The 26,083-nt window shown below is 36.6% G+C and overlaps 1 protein-coding gene across 5 annotated transcripts; it reads left to right on the plus strand.

Moving 5' to 3' along the window:
* Window positions 1-228: 228 nt before the first annotated feature.
* On the plus strand, window positions 229-24,474 carry LOC128857904 (WW domain-containing adapter protein with coiled-coil homolog). 5 transcript variants are annotated; one of them, XM_054093731.1, is made up of 15 exons: window positions 229-823; window positions 1,283-1,534; window positions 3,268-3,301; window positions 8,437-8,536; window positions 8,617-8,826; window positions 11,860-12,291; window positions 12,373-12,448; window positions 12,508-12,593; window positions 16,162-16,257; window positions 16,331-16,821; window positions 16,876-17,165; window positions 17,230-17,657; window positions 19,532-19,713; window positions 19,785-19,912; window positions 24,213-24,474. In XM_054093731.1, the coding sequence occupies exons 2-15, from the start codon at window positions 1,530-1,532 to the stop codon at window positions 24,289-24,291; spliced, it is 2,637 nt and encodes an 878-aa protein (XP_053949706.1). In that variant the 5' UTR covers window positions 229-823; window positions 1,283-1,529; the 3' UTR covers window positions 24,292-24,474. The 5 variants fall into 5 exon arrangements, with proteins under 5 accessions (XP_053949706.1, XP_053949705.1, XP_053949701.1 ...); XM_054093730.1 differs by having other exon boundaries at window positions 1,351-1,534; XM_054093726.1 differs by lacking the exon at window positions 1,283-1,534.
* The last annotated feature ends 1,609 nt before the right edge of the window (window positions 24,475-26,083 follow it).

Below are 26,083 nucleotides of genomic sequence, written 5' to 3' on the forward strand. Positions count from 1 at the left end.
TATTTCTTAATAATTAGATTCACTAACTTCTTATATATATTCTCTCATTTGTGCATTCTGTCAAAAATATTAGCTCGCTTGCTCAACACTAATATTTGTCCTGTGCAACCATGCCTCTTGAAAAATGGCGGATTCTGATACGATTTCACCACACCACTAACAACACGTGCTTTCACTCTGCCACAGGGCAGTATTAAGGCGGTTAAAAAGAGATGAATAACCATTCAACGAAGATGGTCCAAAGCAGGGGAATGAATAACACATACAAGACCAATTAGAAAAACCAAGTGTCATATCAATAGGAAAAGCAAGCAGCGTAGAAAAAATAAATTTCAGGCCAAATTGTAGTAAAAATTTCCTGAGCAAAAATCTGCAAAAAAGTATTAAAATATAAAGAAATTTGTAAGTGTGGATTGGGGCGCCTTATATAGAGTAAAAAGCGAATAAAATTGTAAAATACCGCTCGATAAACGGAAGCGAGGGCAGGCACGTTCGAACGGAGCCGTATTGAAAGTTTCGCTTTTTTACCGACGACGAAGTTCGAGTCGACGACGTTTCTCCCAGAAAAAGTGAATTCTGAGGAATACGAGGAAGTTTTGAAAGCTTAAGGGGTTGGGTTTCAATTGAAATTGCCAAGAAAACTTGGTGAAAATTTTGGTTGAAACTGACCAAGATAGCGGCAAATTGTTAACTTGCGCAAAGGAGTCCTACATATTTGTGGAAGTCGGGTGCAGCGGCACAACGAAGACGAACCAAAAAAATTGGGCGAAAACTTTGCATTGATGGTAATGCATGCTAGAAAACCACAACGTGTGAACGATGGGTAAATTTATATTTTTCTTAGATTTATTGAGTATATGTTGCAAATATGTTTGCGGCAGTAACTTTTCCAGCATTTTTATTAAACTAACACCGTTGGCTAAGCAAATATCTCCATATTATCTTTACGGCAAAGGTTGGTGCACAACAATTTTGCAAAAGTATCGGTAAAAAATTTTTTTGCTGGCATTTTTCCGTTGTATGTCATTGTCCGGCCATTCGGGTGGCTTTGATTTCATTGTGCTTTGCATTAACTTTTTCTCCCACCTTGGTTGATTATCTGCTGTTTGTCTACTTCATCAATTCCGATTGTCTTGTGTTCGTGCGTTCGTTCTTTTCCAATTTCTTTGATGGAATATCATAAGGAGAAGAGGAAAAAATGTCTGAATATAATGTCGATTAAGAATTATTGAGAGTTTTCACGAAATTCTGCATTGAAAAATTCCAACAAAATTTGTTGCAGAGTTTTTAAAGAAGTTCTGCTTAATATTGATATCGAATTTGACTGAATAATATCTGCAATGAATATAGAACTAATGATGGACATCTGACTCCGGGAATTTCTAATTGTACATGGTTGAAGAATACATATATGTATCTGTTCTGCCACTGCTGTTGCTGTTACTTCTACAACTGCTGCACCTCTCCATCAAAAATCGGCGTTGACGTTGCCAGTGCTTAGCTTTAGTCTTTGCGACATATTTCCTCATATGCGGTAATTATTTTTAACTATTTTCATTTCTTCCTGTTTTTTCTCAACTTAAAGTAGATCGGAGTAAATATACAGATATACTACATATTAATTAACGTTTCATGGATAGCAAATTGTATTCAATGTCGGTATTTGATAATGTCGTCAAATGTAAAGTAGCTACGATATGTTGCTCAAGCCACAATGATGGTTAAATTTATTTCGTGTTAGTTGATTTGTGAAAATTGCAAAATAAGTACGTTGAATTCTGTGTTTAAGAATATTCTAAGTTTTCACTGCATGTGTACATAGGCACACATATATAATGGATGAGTTTGTGGGAGACAATTTTCAATGAATTTTGTTTGGTTGAAAAGTTTAGTTGTTTATTTATGAAAATGTGAAAGTTACTTATATTCTGTTACTGTGTCAACTTACCCACAATTTGTGGATCGTTGGCTTCACAGTTTGGTTGTTTTTCTTTGATAAAAGCTCAAAATAATTTATCTGGATTTTTGTTGCTCGTGGCCTTAGATGCTGCAAAGGGTATATACTCGATAATACAAAGTGCAACTAAATTGTCTTTCTGAGTGCAGGAACATTTTGCCGGTCTCTATTGGATTTAACTTCACGTCATTAAGAGCTTTCTAAATCAAATGATAGTTTTTTCCGGTCATCGGTGTCGATATGCAGATTGGCTTTATCATTGTGTAACATGACGTCCTGCCTCATGATCAAATTGTACGCCCATGCCATGGGGTTTAATATGGTGAATGTTCTCGTGGCATCTAAGCCAGTTCTCCGCTGGGAAAGTTATAAGATTACTGTTGCTTTAAGGGTACTTCAATGAAGAATCTTCTCTTCGTCAGCGTCGTGTTGTCAAATTTGCATTAATTATGAAGTACATAAGCATACGATGAAAACACATATTGGACGTTATTCCCACAGTAGTCGGCTCTATGTTAATGAAACGATCCGCATTTATTAAATAATCTATTCGAAATGATTTTTTTGATTACTTTGCCTTCGAAACAATCTTTGGACGTAGCTTACATAGTAATTTCAGCCGATATACATTTTATCCACCAATTTGAAAGGTTCGTGAATTGTTGCATGATCTAACTCTGGGTGAATGCAACCAAAAACCTTTCCAGATGTAGCGAGTGCCAACTTCAGCTAACGATTCAGCAACTTCAAATAAAAGATTGTTATAATAGTACAAAACATTCATCAAAAAATAAAAGACCACATAAAGAAATGCAGATAGTTCCGCTAACTTATACCCGTCTGTTGTGTGAATGCGCTTGAATTGTCCGATAGGTTCATGATACATGACTATACTTGACGCAAGGTTGCAATAGGGGGATTGGATACAATTAACTTGTACGTGACGTTCGGTGTCGCAGAAGAACCACCGCAACTTTGTATTAAGCTCTTGTACAGACACTAATTTGGAAATATTAACTTCATTGTTCTTTCTACCAATTAACCAATAGTAAATGGCAAAGTTAAATCATATCCAAATGAATCATGTGAAGTAGACTATTGGTGACTAGAGCGTCTTATTAATATTGCTGTTGTTTTGATGGTGTCAGTATTTGTATAATTCAAAATGTTCACCCTTTTGCTGCTGCTCAGCCAAACTGATGAAATTAATTTGTATATTACTTAATATAAATAATATAAAATATTATTATTATTTATTGTATTTACATTAATTCACAATTTTTTTAATGCTATTTTCTACATATTTTCAGCTACTTTGAGAAGCATCAGTCGCATTCGTATCAGGTGAGTGATGAGCCGCAATGGCCATAAATATTTTAATAGCAGTCATAGTACATACATACATACATATGTAGTACATATTTTTGTTGCCCCAAAACACACCTATGAATGTGATTATTCTCTTTTCATTTTGTCGCCACATTCAACAACACTTTTAATTTGTATCCTAATATGTATATGTAAGGAATTTAGTTCTCCTTTAGGCGTGTATTGGAGAGCCTCCATTTCCTTATCATAGTGCCGTTTGCTTTGCATACTTTTGTTTAATGCGTGTATGCGTTAGTTTTTCGCATATATTTTTTGAGCTTTCACTGGTTTTTTTTTGTGTTTTATTTTCGTAGTTACATTTTTATATACTAAGTAGTGGTGAGATTTTCCAATCAGGAGTCTATTGTTTTACTAGATCACTACGTGCCATTGGCATCGAAATAGATATAGACATTAGAATAACGAGAGGAGTTGATTTAGTCGTCTGTGTAAATTATAACTGTACCACGAAATGATATGCCAATTTGGTGGACCTGTTGTCCTTGGTGAAGGGAACGTTGCTATGCAAAATGGATATATATAAAGGGCGATCAATTTAGGGGTATCGGATTTTAAATTGAAATGGTACAACGAAAATTCAAATTGATTGGGCAATCTTTATTATTTTGCGTAGAACCATTCCTGACGTTTATTTTGTAAAGATACTCCTTTTTAAATGTTGGTCGCTACTGCGTCGTAATGCGGCCATTCGTAAACACCAATTTTGATTAACTTGCGACTCGCTGGAGTATTGCGGTCGGTATATCGGTTATAACTCTAATAATGTTGGCTTCTAATGCCTCAATCGAAGCTTTCCCACAAAGCATTTTGACTTTACATATCCGCAAAAAGTCCAAAGATGTGTGCGCTATCGTACGATCTTGGTAGCCAATTCACTGGTCCGAAACGAGAGATAAATGGCTCTCTGAAACAACAATGCAGTAAATCCATTTTTCACCGTCTGTATGGCAACTAGCGCCGTTGCAGGCTTGTTGGAATCAAATGTTGTGGAGATCACAATCTTCAATTTCAGACATAAACAAGCCGTTTATCATGGCGCAATAGGGTTCGCCATTCACTGTTACATTGGCGCTAGCCTCGTTTTGAAGAAATATTGACCGATGATTCCGCAGCAAACGATTATTTTCAATGGATGTTATGATTGTTCTTGAATGGCTTCGGGTTGCTCTTCAGCTCACATACGGCAATTGGGCTTATTGACGTAGCCGCTGGGCCTCATCGCTGAACGGCATAAGTTGACCTGAGCGTGCGATGAACACTTTTTACCATGTGTTGGTTTTCGTTATACAGTTGCACATTTTGTAAACGTGGTTGAGGCGTAAGTCTTTCCAAGATGAAATGAAAATAAAAGGTGAAAAAATAAATGATGCATTTAATTTGACAGCAGTCACACGTGATCTGTCAAAAAAACCCTCTTGGAAAAAGTACCTTCAATCTGATCACCCTTTATAATTACCGCGTACATCCTTAGTTGAGTGTTAAACCGAGCTCCTATTCAATTTGTGGTGTGCGTCTTGATGTTGTGCCATAAATGGAAGGACTTGCAGTTCTTGCCGCCTCCGAGCGACATATATTTTTTATGAGGAGCTTTTTCATAGCGAAAATACACTCGGTGGTTTGCAAATGCCTGCCGAGGGCGACTGCTATTAGAAAAAACCTTTTCTATCATTTGCTGGCTACGACTGCCTCCAAAACAGATGGAACAGACTAATAAATAAACCCATTTTTCAAAACTTCAATCGAATTTTTCTAACTATGTTGGTTTATATAGCCTGAAATTCCAATTAGGTTTGTCAAATTAATTTTCATTACAGTAATTTCACGTATTTTCATATAATGCAATAAAATGGGTATTAGGATTAAAACTATTGTATATATATACATAGAATTATACTCAAATTTGTCGTAGATCCATTGTGATACCACTGAAACTTTTCTTACACTATGTGTTCCTTTTTAAACCATTCCGTAGCTTTCATAAACGAGCAAAGCTTTGTTAGTTTTAGATGCGCTATATCCCCTAGATCTGTTAAGAATACGCTACCAAGAGTGCGAAGTCCGCTTTTGGCTAAGCCTTCACACACAGACAGGAGGTGTCTGATTGTTTGCTCTTCTTCCGTGCTAAGACAGCTTCTACAAACATAATAGTATGGAAGTCCCAACCTTCCGGCGTGGTTACCTATTGTTTCAGGTTTCTTATACTTTCTCTATCAAATCTCAACAGGCTTTCTGAGTGACCGCTGTTCCATTTCGACCGTTTCTGTTTTTTCTTAGTTCGCATGTAGTCAGGTCAGATTGCTGTTGATGGTTTCCCTATCTATTAGTAATTTACAAGTGGTTATAGGCAAATTTCCTTAAGAATTATATATATGAGTACGACTTTTATATTACTGAAAATAGAACTCGCCTCGTCAAATATTTACAAAATTCAGCTTTCTGAGCTTAAAACTAGGCGATTAGTTAATAAAGCATTTGTGTTCTGTCAAACAGACGTTTGTTGGGTGGTACCACATTAAGACAAGCACCGCAAATTGGAGGAGGAGCTTTGTCGACTCAAAAATAATGTTTTTGACGTAAAACCGTGAAATAAAAAACAATTAAAATATTGGAAAAATAATTGTTTCAACATTTCAAGTAGATATTCTTAAATATTTACACAGATAAATACAAAAAAAAAAACTAACGAGTCTGTTGTGAAAATCGATTTGAGTTGAAAAGTTAAATTATACCGCCAGCCGAAGCGGTTCTTTTCGTTCAGATGACTCAGAGTCCAACCTTTTGAAAGCTAAGAAATTTAAAGGGACTCGCATGCCATTCTATCTTTCCCCGGGCAAAATTTATTCTCCTCTATTCCAAGTAAAACTTTCGGAATAGAAATGTAGAGCAGAATTTTATGTTGTTGTTGTTGTAGCAGCATAAACATTCCCTAAACATATGTATATGGGGAATGCTGCTGAAGTGACAGTCCTTGGCCGGTTATAAGTCCGCGTCGTTCCGGTAACGTAGAACCGACTGTCGCAGAATTTAATAGTTCAGGCTAATTAAAATGTTTAAGACTTGAAATTAGAACTATACTTACTTATATATGTACATGGGTTTATTAAAAAATTAGATTAAAAAAATGAATTTTTGTTTTTATTCGATTTCAAAGCTTGAATAATTGTTCGGAGAAGTCGACCCCCCATATTTTTTTGAATTTTGTTGTATTGCTATTTGAAGAAGTTAAACCTGTAATTGCTAGAAATTATTTTGTTGCTCCTAATAATCAAATTCTTAAACTTTAAAAATTTTTCAGCATTTTTACACCAAATTTTGTTTTGAATATAAAAAAAAAAAATTACAATAATTCAATATTTAAAAGTATTTTTTTTTTTGAGAGAAAGTAATTTTGTCATTGGGAAAATTGAATCCTTAAACCAGAAATAATTCAAAATTTCATTTCTACCTGTGAAAGCAAAACTGTCTATGCTGGAAAGTAAAAGAAAAATAACGTTTCTTCTTTTCTTTACAAAGTTAAGATGTTGTTGCTGTTTCTAGTCATCTTTTTGCTTAACATTAAAAAAAACCGTACATTTCTATACGACCTGCTTGTGTTTCGTTATTCACTGTATGTGCGCATATTTTCAACAATTTGTTTTTAATAATTTCTTCTCCAACTGCAAACATGTGCAAACTGCATCGGTCTTCTCGTTAACTACATCAACCAACCAGCCAATCATCTCAGTCTACAATTTGAAAGCTCTTCTTCGTTGTAGTCACTAACAAATAACAAGCAATTATTACTCGTAGAAGAGGACAATATAACTAAGTAAAAAAAAAAAAAAACTTAATGTTTTCGCGTCAAAAACGCCAAAAAATGTCTAAAACAAGAAATGCAAGCAATTGTAACTTTATATCGTCTACAACTCCCACAACATAACAAACCGACAAATAACCTCTCACATTGTGTGTTCCATCAACTCAAGGCAACTCATTTCGCTTCGCGTTAGTCGTAAAACATAAAACTAAACAAAAAAGTATATATATATATAAATTAAAAATACACCAATATTTAAACACAAATCGTTAACATCATTTTAAAGTGCACCTGCAAAGTTGAAAAAATTGAATTGAATTTGAATTGTTGCAACATCGTCTAGAAAAGCTAAAGAAAAAAATTAAAAGAAAAAAAGAAAAAACGAGTGTGAGAGCGTTTTCAAATCACTACCAACTCAGTGTCAGCTCAGCGAGACGCTTCCTGTGTGATTCGTGAAGCGTTCTTTTAGTACACTCGTGAGATTCCACTGTTTATGACTACCACAAATAGTATCACAATAGACTTACCATTGGCACCCGGCTTTAACAAAAATGCTGCTGTCGGTCTGTGTCGCATAGATGATGTAAGTAGAAGAGCGCCGGTCGTGGGCGTACGCTGCGCATGCGCTTGTTAACATGAATAACGTATGCCCAGCGGCGTCACATGACACCCAACCATACTGTAGATAACTTGAACACCATTTTTTCAACACACAAAACTAATCAATCTCATACTGCTACGGTTTCGTATGCACACTTGGCGGCACGACACGGACCGACAGGTGATTAGGCGACGAAGGGTGTTTCGAGAAGGGAAATTCAAAGTTTGAATACTAAATGATTTTTAAGACGCAAAATTATTAATTAAATGTATTTAATAAAATATATTAGTTCAAACAATGCCGCTGGCAAAATACCAACCACGTATGTCCTGCCGTTAAGTGTGTTTCGTGCTGTTGCAGACTTTATCTTTTTTTATTCCCTTTTACTGTTGGCTAACTGTTGTCACGAGTCATAGCAAAAATTCAAAATTATATTTAAAAAAAATTATTTCAATCAACGAAAATCAAAATTTTAAATTGTATACCTTAAAACTTGTTAGTTTATTTAATTGGCCATTCACATTTCATATTCATTGGCCATTCTCCAAATGTGGCAACTAATTTTCTTGGTGTTTTGTGTATTTGGTTTTCCCTTTGCATTTAATAGTTTACCACCAGCATCTCATGTAGTCTTTCAGAATTTTTTACGCATGCGTCTTTTAATCACACCATTTTTGTGTTTCTACCTTACAGAGTTCCAAGTATAGTTCAAAGCGCGATTATGAACGCGATCGGTCATCTAACTATCGCGATCGCGATCTGTCACCAGCTGTTGGTACTGCGTTGAACAATGGTGAGCACTGTTGCATGTCATTGAATTAGAAAATGCTGAAAAATACTTAGTAAATGAATTTCTATGCTTTCCAATTTCAGTTTCGCAAAGACTATCGCAAACTGCTATGAATAATGGTAATAGCGCATCGTATCGTTCACAATCTCCTGAAATAGATTCGCCATCGTCAAGAGGACACGGTTCGCACGATATACGCGATCGCGATCATCGCGGCAGTGACCGTTTCAGTTATATGCAGAAAATGAGGGATCGAGATCGCGATGTCTACAAAAAGGAGAAATATTCAACAGGTGAGTTGGGTTGAAGAAATAGATTTATGATGCTGAAAGGAGTATTATCATCAGTCGCGAAGCAACAGTCGGGTATGGCGTACGCGCCTACCCGGTGTTTCGCAGATTCTTAAGGGGGGAGCCTGGTTTATAAGGTCAAAAAAATCAATTCTTTTTTTTCGTTTTAAGCGATTTCTAATATATTTCAGAATATTCACACAAAGTTACAGAGCCTAATTCTCAATATTTCCGTAGATACAAAGCCAAAGGTAGGCGAGCGTTAGGTAGTTACGCTGTGACCAGACAGCTATAGTACAAACTTTATCTTCTTTTCTCGACTTTTCATTTTTTTGATTTCTTTGAATTGGCGTAAATGAATGAAAAAAAACTAATGAATCTTTTGAAATGAATCATAGCTTGTTCCCTTCATTATTAAATGCTCTTCTATTTGAACTAACAAAATAGATAAAAAAAATTTTCAAGATTTTTATACCAAGTTGAAGTGAATTTTTTTTTATAGAAAGGCATTTTTTTCTTTAAAACCTCCAAAAAGTTGAAATTTTGGAATTTCTCTCAGTTTTCTTAGTTCATCTAGAATAAAAAATCATGATAATTAGAAATCCATTTGAATTTTTTGCTTTAGATAATTATTAGGAGCTGTATTTTGTGCGCCAGTTGGAAACTCCAGCGTTGCAGCGCTCTACTAATTTCTATGTTAAACATTTTTTTCAACTTATTTTAACCAGTACAACAATTTTTTATACTTTTTAAATGTTTATTAAAAGATAGAAAAAACTTTGCAGTGCTAAATTAATCCTTAAAAAAAAAAATCGCAAAGAGATGCAATTTTTAGACCTCATAAACCAAGCTCCCCCCTTTAGTTTAGGAAGTAGCTGCCGTAATAACGGAGAGGCGAGCACGGTTAGAAAAGTATCGGTTGATGCCAAAGTAAATTAAATATAACGTGGAATAGACTGGCAATTTGTGAATTTTTATCCCACCATTTAAATAATAATGGGAAAAAGAAGTTTATTGAACTAGAAAGAAAATGAAATCTAGAATTGAGATCGAAAAATCCCTTTACCAATTGAACGTTTAATAATTAGCGGTGGTTGCCGTTTTCATGTTTATGAAGCTTTATTTTATTTCCCACGTTTTTTGTAGAGCTGCATAGAGGCCTGCATATCATTTCCCACTTGCGAAATCGTTAATAATTTTAAACTTTTCACTTAATGTTAAGACTTTAATTTTTCTTTGCAACTGATAATGGACTATAAATTTTCTTAATGCAAAGATAACATTTTCGAAAGCAGCTTTTGAATTAATCCAATTGATATTCTGATATTTTTCTTATTTATGGAAATCGGAAGTGAAATTTATGTATAAAAATTTATGTACCAGGTGTATAAGCTTAAATCCGCTGTTTTTTAGTAAAAAAAAAACCATTTTTTTTATAGAAAGCAAAAAAATAATTTATTCAAAGTATTTGCCCTCGCTAGCTATACATTTTTCCCATCTCTCGGTACCCATTTTCCGACTTTTTGGACCTTTCCCATGGCACGTAAACGCATGAAAATGGCTGGTTGAGTGACACCTAACTGCTCGGCAAGCATTTTTTGCGATTGGGTATCGTCCTCATCCAAAAGAGCCTGCAATTCATGGTCCTCAACTTTTCTGGGCCGATTTTCACGCTTCTTGTCACTCAAGTCAAAATGGCCGTCTTTGAACCGACGAAACCAGTATCTGCAAGTTGTTTCCGATAATGAACTGTCACCATAGGCCTCCACAAGCATTCGATGCGATTCGGCAGCCGATTTCTTCAAATTAAAGCAAAAAAGTAGAGCTTCCCGCATATGCCCTTTTTTTGGCACAAAATTAGACATGATTACGCAAGGAAAAAAGTGTGTTGCTGTATGAAATCACTGATGATGTGCAGTGATTGATGTAAACAGGTGTCGAACCCATGCAAAAAAAAATATGACATTTCTATGGTAACTTGATATGCTCACTAACGCCATCTACGAGCAATCAGCGGATTTAAGCTTATACACCTGGTATATTGTAATTTTTTGTATTTTAAAATTTAAAATATTAGTTTAGGGAAAAGAAATCCATTATTTTTGCGTAACATTTTTGCGCAATTGGTTTTAAACTCGTTTATGGTCGATTTTTAGCTCTTGGGTGATGCTACGACTACTAACATGCTGGTTAACTTCCATTATTTCTGTGATTTTAACGACATTTTCTTTAACCGATCTCCTTCTCCTATTGGTGGTGTGCGTCTTGATGTTGTTCCGCAAATGGACCTACAGTTTCAAGCCGACTCCGATACTTTTTATGAGGAGCTTTTTCTTGGTACAAATACACTCGGAGGTTTACCATTGCCTGCCGAAGAGCGACCGCTATTAGAAAAAACTTTTTCTTCATTTTGGTGGTTCATCAAGATTCGAACCTGCGTTCTCGCTTGATTCTGAATGATAGTCACGCAATCTGCTACGGCAGCCGCCGAAAATGCCTGAACAAATAAAAACTGTAAAATGTACCGAATTTTCTCTTTGTCCGCTTCCATGTAAAAAGGTTCTGCATGGAATCTACATTAGCTCAATATACATAGTTTGTAATATTTAACTGAGGTGAAGCAAACATATCCACTCTAGAGCCAAAAACTATTTTGAGTCGAATACGAGGGATCTGTAATGATCTTTTAAAAATTTACAAACAAAATCAAAAAAATAACCTACTCTTAACAATTTTGGTAGAGAGTATTTTTCTAACTTTGCCAACCTTGGCAGGTATTAATGAAGGGTGCGAAGTACCGCCCGTTTTCTGCCGTTTCTGCACGATAATCACTTTTATTAAAAGCTATTTTAACACGGAAATAAATATAATTTTTTGCAGAGCAATTTCCCCCCTCCGCCGAAAGTTAACGCCCATCCTACGTGCTTTGATAAGATCAGTAACATAGGCAGTCAAGAGATATACATTTCATTTATAAATATCAATTAATACTCGTATCGCTGACATAATTTCCAAATTCTGATGTATATTTTCTAGATAAACGCGACAGACGCGGTGGTGGCAGTGGTGGTGGTAATGATCGTGATTCTGAATCACATCGCACCAATCACGACAGGCTGGATCGGCGCGGCGGTGGCAGTGGTGGGGGAAGCGGAGCAAAACTTTGTTCTTCCAGTAGTGGGGACAAACGTTCTGGATCGACAGATCGCGATCGAGATCGTGACCGTGATCGCGGAGATTTGAGAGATAGCAAACGTGATCGTGGCTCTGAACGTGATCGTGATAGAGAACGCGATCGCGATAGAGATCGTGATAGAGATCGAAGTGATCGCGGTGGTGGTGGCGGCGGTGGCGATCGTGAACGTGATCGTGGAGGTGGTGGAGGAGGCAGTGGTGGCGGTGAACGTAGTGATCGGGGGGAACGTGTGGCTCGTTGTGGCGATTGGAGTGAGCATGTCAGTTCATCGGGTAAGTATATATGCGGGGGATGTGTGAATGAATTTTATTAAATATATTGATTTTTTTTTTTTTGTATTTATTGCGCTTTAGGAAAAATGTATTATTATAATTGCAAAACTGAAGTTTCACAATGGGAAAAACCAAAGGAATGGATGGAACGAGAACGGTGCGTTTTTTGAATATTTTGATTAATAAATGTAGAAATTATTTAAAAATCTTTTTTAGAACTCTGGCACGTGATCAGCATAGAGAAAAGGATTACCGGGACAAAGATCGTGACAGAGATCGTGACGATCGCTTTTGCAGATCTGGTGAGTGTCTTTAATCCATAGATCCCATTAAAAAAATGTAGATTTTGGATTTATATTTTCGTTTTAATGAAATTGTTTCTTAAACACATATTTTTTTTAATTTTCTTAACATTGTGCATTAGAAAAGGAATTGTTATATTTTCTTTATATTGGTTTTTTTTGCGAGCAAGCTTTGGTTGAAATAAATTAAAAGTTTAAATATTTGTATGTATAATTTATGAAATAGGGCTTTCTTTATATTTATCGTATTTTTATAGTATTCATTTGAAATTTGGTTCATAAAAAAATCTACGAACGGTTCAAAATTAAATACAAATTACTCGTAATAATGCCACATTTATTCTGCTCCGTGTCAGGGCTGTCAATTTTTCGTTTTCTTTTCTCAACTTATTCATATGGTTGCGTGTTTCTTTCTTAAACTGTTGCACTCTTACCAGGTATTTTGCACCCTCTACAAAAAGTGCGAGTGAGCGTTGTCCCGCTAATTTTATTTTATTTGTGCACACAAGTTCGTGAAAGTAGTTTTGTGAAAACTTTAATTGTAACAAAAAAATTTAAATAAATCGCTCTGTTTTGATATGTTAGTTTGGGGGACAAAGAAGTCCATTATTCTCTCGGTAGATGGCTACACTGATCGAGATATCCTAAAGTATCGATCAAACAATCAAAAGTTTATGTTCATTATCAAGGTGACATTTCATACAAAAAAAAATTATTTTGCTGTTTTTTGTTTGTTTCACTCAGTTGTAAGATACAGGGTGATAACAAGATCAGCCAGCTTTTCTTTCTGAAATTGTGAATGGTGTTTATGCTGCCGCTACTGTATCAGCTAATTACGTGCAATTTCGGTTTCGTCGATTCCGTTCAGGTATTTTTGATGTTATAGATGCACCTCCCACATACAGGCCCGTCGTTGAAAATGTCGATAAAATCACAAATATAATTGATGTTGATCGTAATGTTAGTAGTCATAGCATCGCCCAGGACCTAAAGATCGACCATAGAATAGTTTAAAACCATTTGCGCAAAAATGGATTTCTTTTTTCCCAAACTTTTATTTTTTTTATTTTATTTTTATTTTATTTTTTTTAATTTTTATTTTAATTTTTTTTATTTTATTTTTTTTTTTTTTTTTTTTTTTTTTTTATTTAATTTTTTTTTTTTTTTTTTATTCCATTCTTTGATTTTTTTGTTCCATTCTCATATGAAATACGCAACCGTTTCGGAGGGCGTATGACATTTTTCCCCAAAAAAGAAAACACTTTAAATGCATATATTGCCATCATAATTTGCAAGTGGCCCATATAGAATTTTCTTATACAAATTTAAATACTATATATTTTAAGTTGAAACTGTTCTTTTACCCTTTTTTTATAATCTACATTTAAAAAAGAGCGTTAAACCCCTTTTTTGTAATAAAAATATGGGACTCCCTGTTGTTGTTGTTGTTGTTGTAGCAGCATAAACATTCCCCATACTTACATACGGGGAATGCTGCTGGAGTGACAGTTCTTGGCCGGATATAAATCCCGGTCGTTTCGGTAACGTAGAACCGACTGTCGTGGAAACGAATCCCTGTCTTTTCAGCCGTTGAAAAATATTTCAGAACGATACGCTGTTGTCTCCATTTGAGACTTTTTCAATAAAATCACTCAAATGTTTTGCATATTAGGTTTTATTTTACAAATTTAAAATGGTTTCAATCTGTATTAGTCTTTTGGCCCAAGAAAAACATAAATTTGTTTGCTTCAGGTACAAAAGTTTATACAATTCAGGAATCCTTCGAGAAAAATACTTAAGAACGAAGCAAAATAATAGTAAAATCTTAAAAAATGTAGGCGAAAGGGAAAAGTATACCTTAATATTTTGTCGAAAACTCTTTTCTGCTTTATTAATAAATCTCTATAAAGTTCAACGTGAATGGATTACCATGTTGCCTTGGCCTTTTCAAATAACTGATTGGTGAGATTCTGCGTACTGAGTGCATCTTTTACGTTGTTATATTGAATTTAAGTCGGCACTGGAAGATACTCAATCCAGCACAGTTGTTGTTGTTGTAGCAGCATAAACATATCCCATACATATACGGAGAATGCTGCTGAAGTGATAGTCCTTGGCCGGATATAAATCCGACTCGTTCCAGTTATATGTAGCACCGACTGTTGTGGGAGCGATCCAGAACAGTGATTGAATTTTCTTTGAAAAACTTCTTTGCAACACGAGAAGTGTGCTTCGGATCATTGTCTTGTTGAAATTTTCAAACCACCGGTAAATTCTCTTCCGCATAAGGTAGCATTACATTCTGAAGTATATAAACGTACTTGACCGCATACATTTTACCTTCATTACACTGATTTGGTCCGACATTGTTCGACGAAAAGCAGCACCACACCATTATTGAACCTGCACCGTGCTTTATAATTGTTGAGACGAACTGGAGGTCGAATGCTGGGCGTTTTGGCCGCCGTACGTACTTCCTATCATCTGGACAAACTTCACTTATTTTCGTTTCATCACTGAATAGAATATATCGCCACTGATTTTGAATCCAAGATAAGCACTCTGGAGTAAACTCAATTCAGCGATGCTGTTGCCAAAGGCTTCTTCCATGCCAGTCGACCGTGAAGTCCTGCTTCTGCCAGTCGAAGCGCAACTGTTCTTCTCGTTATTGGCTTCTCCAGTGAACGAAAATTTCTCGATGGATGTCACCAGCACTCTTCCTGTGATTCTGTTTTGCCATTCTAACGATCATTCCATCAATCTGGCTAGGCGTCTTTCGCGCTTTCATTTTTCCGGAAACGTTTTTTGCTGTTTTGTACGCAGAAAAATATTTCAAAGCAATAAAAACGATCGTTTCATTCTGCCGAAAGATCACTGGATTATCCTGGACTTTTGCAACTCTATGATTGCTTTTGGAAGAGTTGGGGTGGCATTTTTCCTTATCGACATTATTGAATCGTTTCAACTGCAGTAAAGTGCTGTAGGAATACTCCAGATACTTTATTTTTCACTTACTTGCCAGTTGCAATATAAAACCGAAAACAATTCATAAAATTTCGGATGAAGACCGAATCGTTCTTAAGTATATTTCGCACAAAAATATCAGTGCGCTTACTAAAAGCCAAAAATCAATGCGAACCCTTCAAGAGAAATAGATAAATGAACCCATTTCAAAGAATGTGACCTAAGCAAATATATTTAAGCGCAAAAAGTACCGGGTCACCAGCGTACTCGATAAAAGATGCGTTCCCACGACAGTCGGTTCTACGTAACCGGAAAGACCCGGATTTATATCCGGCCAAGGACTGTCACTAAAGCAGCATTCCTCGTATATGCACGGGGAATGCTTATGCTGCTACAACAACATAAAATATGCTCCTATATGGTTGCCAACACATCGCTCTTAAGTATTTTTCGACGGCTGTATTTAGTTTTTGGTCTTATATTTCTAAATTGGTTGTAATTTTTTATATCATTATTTTATATTATTATTTTATATTATTTTTAAGTTAATAAATAAACTAACCAAATTGAAATATTTTTTTAAATTTAATTCCATATCTTATAGCTTACGCGAAACATTCCAGTTCACGGGGAAATTCACGACTGAGGTGGAATTATGAAAATGATACAGGACCGCCAAGCCATCGAAGACGTTTAGATGGTAAATTTATTTTGATTTATGTATTTATTTTTATCATTCTTTATACATACCCTCACCTTGTTTCTATCAAAAGGTCGCATCGCCGAAAACCCTGACATGGACATTAGTCCAGGTGACTCCACGCCAACGTCGGAGGCTAACTACCCGCTAACCGGTGCGGCTTCAGTTCATGGTCTGGTGAATGCGCAGCATAATGACCTATCATCAATTCCAACATCTACTGTAGGCCTGCCGAATGCATTACCACGTCTAGCATCGCATCCCAATGCCAGTACTGTTATGTCATCCTCCTCCTCCGCGTCCGCTTCTGCTGCAGCAGCCAATGCAGCAGCTGCATCAATGCATTTTTCCGCGTCATCTGCGTCGGGGCATGGCACAGGCGTTGTAGTGGGCGGAGCAACAATGTTGCCTGCCACCGGGCTCGCCTCCGTGCCATCGAGTGCGGGCGTACCAGTGATGGTTGCAGGTGTTTTACAGACACAAAACAGTAGTAATCATCGAAAAATGGATCCAGTGGCAATGCTGCAACAGCAGGCGCATCTAGCGTCGACTACATCGCCAAATGTGAGTTGAAATGCTTATTGAAATTGCGATAAAGTAAATTTTCTATGCTTATAGTCAACGTTAACGAATCAGGTGGATCATCACATGAATTCAAATGCTCCCGGGCCGCCAAAGTTGGGCACAAAGGAGCAACAGGAAATGATGTTGAATTCGCAACAGAAGGCGGCATTGTTGATGCGGCAACAGCAACAGCATCAACAGGCGGCGTTGCATCATCATCATACACTGTCACAACATGGCGTTAGTGGCAACGAGGCGGTACATATGATGTGCAATGCCGGCACTTCCATTGATGGCACCAATCACGCGCTGAATACGACCTCATCAGCGGTGATAGTACTGAGGTAAATCATTTCTAATATTTAAAATTAACTATTAAAAAAAAATTTTTTTTTTGTTATATCTCAGGGATAATTCAGTGAACTCGCCACACTACAATCTAGGTCATTCACATGGCATGTCGCCGATGGGCTACAATACAAAAAGTCCTATAACTAGTGTTGGTGGCAGCGGCGGTGTTGTTCCTGTATCCGGTCACAACAATAATGTGGGCGGTGGCAGCGGCGTTAATATGGGTGCCGGCTTAAATGCTGGTGCATACGCCGTCTGTAACACACCGTACGGTTTAAAGACTGTCGAGGGCAACAGTGGCAATGTCATGAATTCGATTGGCAGCAACAACAACAGTGGCCTCTGTACCTCATCTAGTTTAGTGAATGTCAGCGTAAATGCTGGCGGTAGTGGAGTTATTGGTATTCTGCCTGGTGAGGGACCGCCGACGCCTACACAAGAAATGGACCTAAATGTCGCTGCGATGGAACAGCAACAGAGAAAGAGTATGTGGAATATTTTTGTAATTATGAATATCAGACAGTTACTGGAATCCGAGTGAAAGTGAATATGAAAATGCACCTAAAAGCGAGTGAATTCAGTTTCGGTGTTATCACAAACGAATTATTAGCTCATTTTTGAATGAGCGTTTTAGATTCACCCTAGAAATGAGCCTTACAGCTGACAGCTGTCAATTTAACTAAAGCAAATAATAAATTTTTGAATAAAAAACTAAAAAATTAGCGCATAAACTACGTTTGCGGTTATTTTGATAGCAAATGAGAGACTTGCAGTTTTTAACAGAAAGATTCTATGCGAAAGATTCTATTCGTATCGAACTACCGGGCCGGTAAATGTGTTTTTGGCATGTTAATTAGACGGTGTTTTTTTTAATTTAAAAGAAACACCCATTGCTGTACAGCAAAATTGGCGGCCAGAGTGAGTGTGAGTGAGTTTCTGGCGAAAGGTGGCTTGTGGATCTATGGGTACGGGTCATTGGCTGATTATTTTAGCCAAATTTTGCTTCCAATAAAGTTAAGCATGACTTAGTACGATATAACGGAATCGAAACTGCATTTTCTTCAATACTTTTTCCCAGCCAGACACAAACTTTTGAGTAGACTTTGCTTTTTTAGCTCGACGACTGCGATTTACAAATGTTTTTTAATATTTATAATAAAATATTAAATTTTTGAATGGCAACTGCTGGAAACACACCATTTACGTCACATCCAATTAATTAATGCCAAGTTTTTGGATTTTTGTTAAGAAATCTCAGAAATTGGTTTTGTGAGTCACGTCGTTTCAAATCGTACGGCTTGAAGAACCTGCCAGTACAAGCTTTCACAGAGCATCCACTTTCGCGTTACAGCCTTTTACGAACCCACCTGAAACATCCTTATGGTCTTCCATAAATTTAAGAAGGATCGTCTACTGAGTAGAATTCTCATATTTTCCCTTTACAAAAAGGTGTATGCTAGATTTCTTGTTCTTCTATTTTTATTAATGCTATTATTAATAAATCTAATATAGTAATTTTAAATTTACTCACATCTTCGCTTCGATAAAATTCACAACTCCAAGCTCGGCCAAATTCGCGTAAGCGGTTATCGCGCTAATTAAGAAGAAGAAATTCAAATTTTCTTGAGAATTTGTTTCTCAGCACATCTAAATTCACTCGGAATTCGTTTTAAAAATATAAGTGGAAATGAAATTACCAAAATTGAAACACAGAACACAACTAACGGGTTACATGGGTTTCGTTGGGTAAAAAAGGCCCATTTTCAATATTTTTTTTTCTATGTAAAAAATTATTTATTTAATTCAAACTTTTTTCTGTCTTATAGATACATATTTAAGGAATAATTTCTGAAATTTCCGAAGGAAAGAAAAAAAAAGTAAAAATTGGAATTTTGGCAGCCATTTTTCCAAAAAAATGAAAATTTCGGTGAAATTTGCTTGGTATTTTTTATTTTTTTTTTAAATAGTTGTAATGGAAAAAAAATCCTTCGTTCAAGCACGAGTAAATTGTATCTCGAACACCTGTGTAAAATTTCATCAAGATCGGTTGAGTAGTTTTCGAGAACATTTGACAGCCGACTTTGAAAACATGGTTCCGAGAAAAACGCGTTTAAAGTTTTGAGTAACAATAAAAGTGGCTTGGAGCGCACACAGGATAATATTTTTGAGATGTTGTAGAAATTAATAAACAAAAACAAAAAAAAAAATAGATTTTTTGAACCCACGAAACCCATGTAACTCCTTAATGTCGGGTTCACCCTGAATTTCATTGAAATTCACTCGGAAGTGAATAATCGCACCTCCTTGTATATGAAAAAAAAAAACATTTTCTAATATAAAATCAATTTTATTTATGTAGTGGAAAATACTTCATCCGCGTCGTTGAGCACATTGCAGAGTTGTGTGGCGTCATCTGTGCAGGCGGGCCGTTCACAAGGCCCAGAAATTTCACCGAAATTAGCAAAGTATTTTAGGGCTGATTTAATTACACATGTCACCAATTGGCAAGCAGATATTTTGGAGAAACAGGTAATGCAAGAGGTGCAGAAGTTTTACAAATCGAACGCAATTTATTTAATTTTCATATATTGTTTTTTTATTCCTGCTTTCAGGCGCAAAAATGTTCGGAAGAAACACATTTGTATGGAGATTTACAGTGTACGAAGGTGTCGGCAGAGTTGAAATGTGCTAGAAGCTTAGTTAGAATAACTGAAATCAACGCAACACTACAAGAACAAAAGTGAGTGGACAAATATTAATATAATATTTCTTTGAATTTATGTAATAATTTTAAGTGAAAAAAACAATTTCGAAAGTATGGCAGGATCATCCAATTGGCGGAGAAATATTTTCTATTTCTATATTTCTCTTCGTACAGATCTCACCATGCGCTAACTCGGTTTTAAAGGTTGTGCTAGGGCTATCTTTCCGAGCAGGCTAGATTGGCAGGAGGGGAGAGTCGGCACGGATGTAGGTACCTCTGTTTTCACTGACGGTTCCAAGAATCTGGAATCTGGAGTTGGAGCGGGAGTTTTCTCTAAATTATCCAATACTCCAGTCTCCTTTATACTGCCGGAAACGAGCAGCGTCTTTCTAACAGAGGTCTTCGCGATCCTGCAAGCATGCAAAATGCTTAGGGATCGCTGTTGGGAGGGAGACATTGATATTTTTTCCGATAGTCAAGCTGCGATCAAGGCCCTTTCGTCGACGTATTGCAGCTCTCTTCTGGTCAACTCCTGTAAGCAGGAACTCAAACGTCTCGCGCGTTCAGGAAACATTTCCCTTATTTGGGTTCCTGGGCACTGGAATATAGAGAGAAAGGAAATTGTCGATGAGCTTGCCAGGAGGGGGTCGACAGAACCGGTTTCAGTTGACCCATCTCAGACATCGGTTTCCCCTTGACCGTTATTAAAGGGAAACTACACAATTTGTTTTTAAAAAAAGCGCAAGATAGATGGAGGTCTGTCTCATCGTGTGGTATTTCGAAGACACTATGGCCTCAATACGACAGAAACAAGACGCATAAGGTGATGGGAATCCCCCGCCATTCAATCTCCAAATTCATTGCGGTGTTCACTGGTCACTGGGTCATCGGAACTCATGCGGAGAAGCTTGGACTTTCGTACAACTCCTATCGCAGAAGCTGTGGAGATCCTACAGAGATTTGAGCACTTTGGAAATGTCCAGCTCTGGCGGCTAAGCGCTTGGATTCCTTAGCGCACCCTTTGGGGATGGCCTGAAGAAATTCTCCAGCCTAGATCCCTTCTCTCTCCTCCACTACATCAATAGCACTGGATGGCGGTAGATGGTTTCTCTTCCCTAATTTTTTCGCAGCTAGTGGTCCACACTATGGTATCAAAACGGCACGTAAGTGCTACTTGTAGTGTACCTGGGGTACTCTTGCCATCTAACCTACCTACCTACCTATTTCTTTGTGGTAACTGTAATTAAGGGGATTCCACGACATATCAGGCGGTCGCCCACGGTTGGCCGGTCAGGCCTATTTTGTATTTCTTTTGTCGGTTCTCGGGTTGTTGTGAGAGTCAGTTTGCGAAAACCGTGAACTGTTGTGTAAGAAGAAGAGGAATCAAATGAAACAACATTTAGTTTCAGGCAAGAAACGGTGTTTCTTGTGTTCTGCCTTTGGGCTGTTTAGCTGCTATTGAGTGGACATTTCGTTCTTACGCCTGAAAAAGAAAAACGCCGACCTATTGTAGATGGAGGCACAATTGGATTCTCTCACGCTTTTGATGTAGCACTAGTACTTTTATTAAATCGCTTCCTATCGGTGTTATGGCTGAATGAAATTGAGTTCTTACGATTTAACTTTGAATCATATCGTCAAAAAACTAAAATTCAAATTTGAAACTTTGTACAAGAATCAATAGAATTAAATTCCAAAAACGATTCCAATGGGTTTTTACCCAACAATCTTCCAGGCAGAATACTATGCCATTGAGATATGCATGAGGGAATGTTTCCGTAGAAAAATGAGAGGAACTCACGTTTACATAATTTCAGATAGTCTAAAGGCTTTAAAAGCCCTTCTATCAACTACAATCACCTAAAAAATGGCATTTGACTGACTGAACCTTCTCAACATGTTAGGAACTTCAACAAGGGTTGGGTTCCTGGACAACAGGGGCATAACAGAAATGAAATAGCGGATCATTAATTTAAAAAGTGGGCAAAAATGGTTATAATTGGTTCTGAGCGTTCTGTGCACTTACAAAGGGCCACATTAATGAACTTCTCAGGAGGTGGGAGAAGAAATTCAGATAAGCGTCGTTTCCACGACAGTCGGTTCTACATAATCGGAACGACCCGGATTTATATCCGGCCAAGGACTTTCTCTCAGCAGCATTCCCCGTATATGTATATGTATGTTGCTGCTACAACAAGAATAACAAAAAATTCGTTTAACATTGACGAAATTCTAGCAGCCAGCGAAAGCAAAACGATTCCTAACGCCGGACAGAGGAATTTCTGATAAGCTACTTTCACTTAACAAAGTAGGCTTAAGACTTTTAACTGGCTACTTTACAGGCCACTGTAGCCTGACATATCATTTAAACAAAATTGGTCTCTTCTCTGCAGTAGCCTAATGGAACTTGTGATTATTTTACACAACATCAACTTATACCCGAGAGTAGTTTGAAAAGTTCGTACAAAGTCGTTTATCGATGTTATGTTTAGTTAGTAGCATTTCTTCAAAGAACACACAACAAGTTTCAGCCAAATGGGTATATTTCTTTGTGTTTGGCATTCGTTTGAATCGTCAAGTGATTTTCCTTTTTATTACGACGACGCACCAGCAGTTGTGGTCGTAAAACTAATGGAAGTAGGGTTCCAACTCGTTTCATACCCACCCAATTCTTCGGACTTGACTCTCTCGGACTACTATTTGTTCCTCAATTTGAAGAAATGGCTGCTGGGGGGAAATATTTTATTCAAACGAGGAGGCAAAGGTGTACGCTAATAAAGCTCAAGCACTCGAGCCTCTGAAGGTTAATATTCGTGAGAAAATCGAACGAATATGTTATGAAAAATTCAGAAAAAAAATTGGAATGTACGTCACTGGAAAAGGTTCAAACAATAGTCGATGATACGTAACCGGAAAGATCCGGGTTTATATCCAGGGAAGGACCGCCACTTCAGTAGCATTTCCGTATATGCTGCTACAACAACAACAACCATTTTCTCGATATTGTTTGCGGCCAGTGATTCAATAAATTGTATTATACAATATCAATTAAAATTTACGATTAGAAGACGGTACATACTGAATACGGTATAATCACGAGCTCAGTGTTTTAATCGCGGGAGGAAATATAATGCGACCAAAAAAGTATTTGAAGTGAATCCAAGAAGTAGAGGCCGGCCAAAGAGACGTTGGTTGCAAGACGTAGAAGACGATATCCGAAAGATGAGAATCTCACAACATAGAGCGATAAAAGGGCTGTCGAGAAGAATTGAGGCGTATTGTAGAGGAGGCAATGGCCCACCCCGGACTGTAATGCCAAGATGATGATGAATTAAAAACAGTTCCTGCTAGGGTGCTACCGCAGGTTTCCGTTTAAACTACGCCGAGGAGATCCAGGACAAAACTGACAGAAATTTACTGGACTAGACAGTCAATAAACGACATTCACCGGGAGACCGTCACATTCTTAAGCTTCCATCCAGTGAATGCCGTAATCGGAGTCCAACCACCACCTATTGCAGATGAAGAGGTCCAGCTTCCCCGCGAGACACGCATAACATTGGCACAACTACGTTCTCGATACTGTAGGAGGTTAAACTCCTACTAATCCAGAATTGACCCTGACATACCAAACATATATCTGACATGTGAAGGTACCCCGCAAGACACTAACCACCTTTTCACTTGCCCTCTAAAACTTACTCATCTAACACCCCTCTCCCTCTGGACCCAATCCGTCGAAACAGCATGTTTCCTGAGTCTACCTTTAGATGAGCTAGAAGAAGATGACCGGTGATAATACCCTACACTGACGGGGCTTCTATTACTGTATTACTAAACAACAACAACAATGAATTAAAATTTTAACCGGGAGAAATTGTAATTTTTTTTTTAAGTTTTTTCTTAACAGCTTTCGTGCCTCGGCAGGCAATGACAAACCTTCGAGTGTATTTCTGCCATGAAAAAGCTTCTCATAAAAACCCTTTGCCGTTCGGAGTCGGTTCCATTTGTGGAACTTTACCAAGATGCACCCCACAGTCGGCGCGCCAATTATTTGTTAATTTTTATTCTTATTTCTCATGTTCTAAGTAATGGCATAATTGTTTTTTTAATTTTCTTAAATGGGGATACTTTTTATTACAGCAAAAATGCACTTATTTTGTGATCGGTTTGATATCATTAATCAAAATTTTCCATATAAGTTTTTAAGATCCGAAAACTCGTATTCAAAATCTAAACTTTTTTTTATATAGTTTTAGAATATTTTATTTTCCAATTAATTTCAAATTTCAATATCTGAATCTTGCATTTATCATGCTCCTCTATTCTATTGCAGAATAATGTATCTTCGCCAGCAAATTCGTCGAATAGAAGAATCAAAATCACAAAACTCATTTATGTCTGACGATCTTTAGCCAATATTAAATTTGTATTAAGAAGAGGAATTATTGCTAAAATTCACATAACCACATTCATATGGAGGAATTCTCATCCATGCAGCCACGCTCCCATACGATAAACAAGAATAAACAAATACAAAAAACAAAAAAAAAAACAACAACAGCAATTGTCAACTCTACACTAATATTTACAACTACTAGTAATAATGCAACCACAATAATAAAAACGATAGCGTGTAGACGACAAGCAAAAGCAAAGCAGCGAGTTTCGGCAATAGCGGCAGTAGCAGCAGCTGAGAATGGGAGAATCGGGCGTGTGGTTAACAGTTGAAACAGCTTAGAATAAATAACGGAATACGATTAAAATACTTTATTAAAGGATGCAAACAAGAGAAAAAGGAAAATTATATAATAAAGCAAAAAATAATACAACAGGAAAAAATCTACACAAAAAGTAATGAATAATTATAGTAATATTATAATTAGTAATTATAACTATAAATTTAATGATAAATAAAAATAGATCTAAAAAAATTTAGGTTGCAAGCCCATTTAAGTAAAAACCACAACATATTGCCAAGGAAATCGAAAAAAGATCAACTGATAATTTCAATAAATTGATTGATTGGATTTGAGCCTTTGTTGCAGCCGATGTTGTACGGCTAGCTTTTCGGCGCTGATTTCATAAATCACCGCATGACAAGCTTCATGACTGCACTAGGCAAGTGCGAGCTGCGACACTTACGGCAACCGAGCGAGGGTTTAACGTTTCGCTCGCTTATCGAATTTTGATTTGCTGCTCATTTCAATGCAAATTCATGGCGTTTTTGCTGCGTCCTCATGGCGGCAAAGCCGCTCGGTCAACAACATCAACATCAAGAAATGCCTTTTATTCTTTATTAACGTAAAGATTTGTTTGTTTGCAATTTGAAGCCAAGAAGTTTTGCTACGATTTAATTTATTATCTATTATAATTTCAAGTTAAATAAATACTAATTGTATTTTATTTTTTGTTAAAATAATGAATTTCTTATAAATGTATACAATGCAATATACACATTACAACATACAATACACACACACACACACCAACACATACACAAACACATTTGCGCATACCCATACAATAAGCGTTAAAAGGAAAGGAGATCCCGAGCATATATAAATCTATAAATATTATATTATTTTTTAATTTACATTATTTTAGTTCTTTTTACGTTATTAACATTTAATGAAAATATAGAATGTACGTGATTGTGTAGATATATGTATGTGTAAGCATATGCTATATTCAATATACTTATCTTAAATGATACAATTATATAATACATCTAAACAAAAAAGAAATTAAAAAAAAAATTATCAAAATTAAATGTATTTTAATTTATTTGTGTTTTATTTTTTATTTAATTAGCGTTACTTTTTCGTTAACCAGTGCCTACTTTTAATTATACAGTTAATACAGAGAATAGATTTTCTAAAGTACCATTAAAGTTGGTTTTTAAATGTAAACATGCAAAGGCGTTAACAATAAAGAAATGTCTTCAACAAATCTTGAAAATGCTAGCCAACCTATTGAGCTAAGTATGCCGTGTTTATTTGGAAAAATAGCAGGCGTTGAATGCGGCATCGTGGGGCTCTGCCTCGTCATAATACTCAGGTTAGCTGAACCTTGCACATAATGGAACCATCAAGTGAAATTAAAAGTCTTTCTTGATCCAGGCAGGTCCTTCGCCCTGCGCTTTAACATTTTCTGGGCTGAATCGTTTCTATTCATTCGTATTATGGGGTTAGGGGGTCAGGGGTC

This window comes from Anastrepha ludens, chromosome 3 (genome assembly GCF_028408465.1).
Source record: "Anastrepha ludens isolate Willacy chromosome 3, idAnaLude1.1, whole genome shotgun sequence".
NCBI lineage: Eukaryota > Metazoa > Arthropoda > Insecta > Diptera > Tephritidae > Anastrepha > Anastrepha ludens.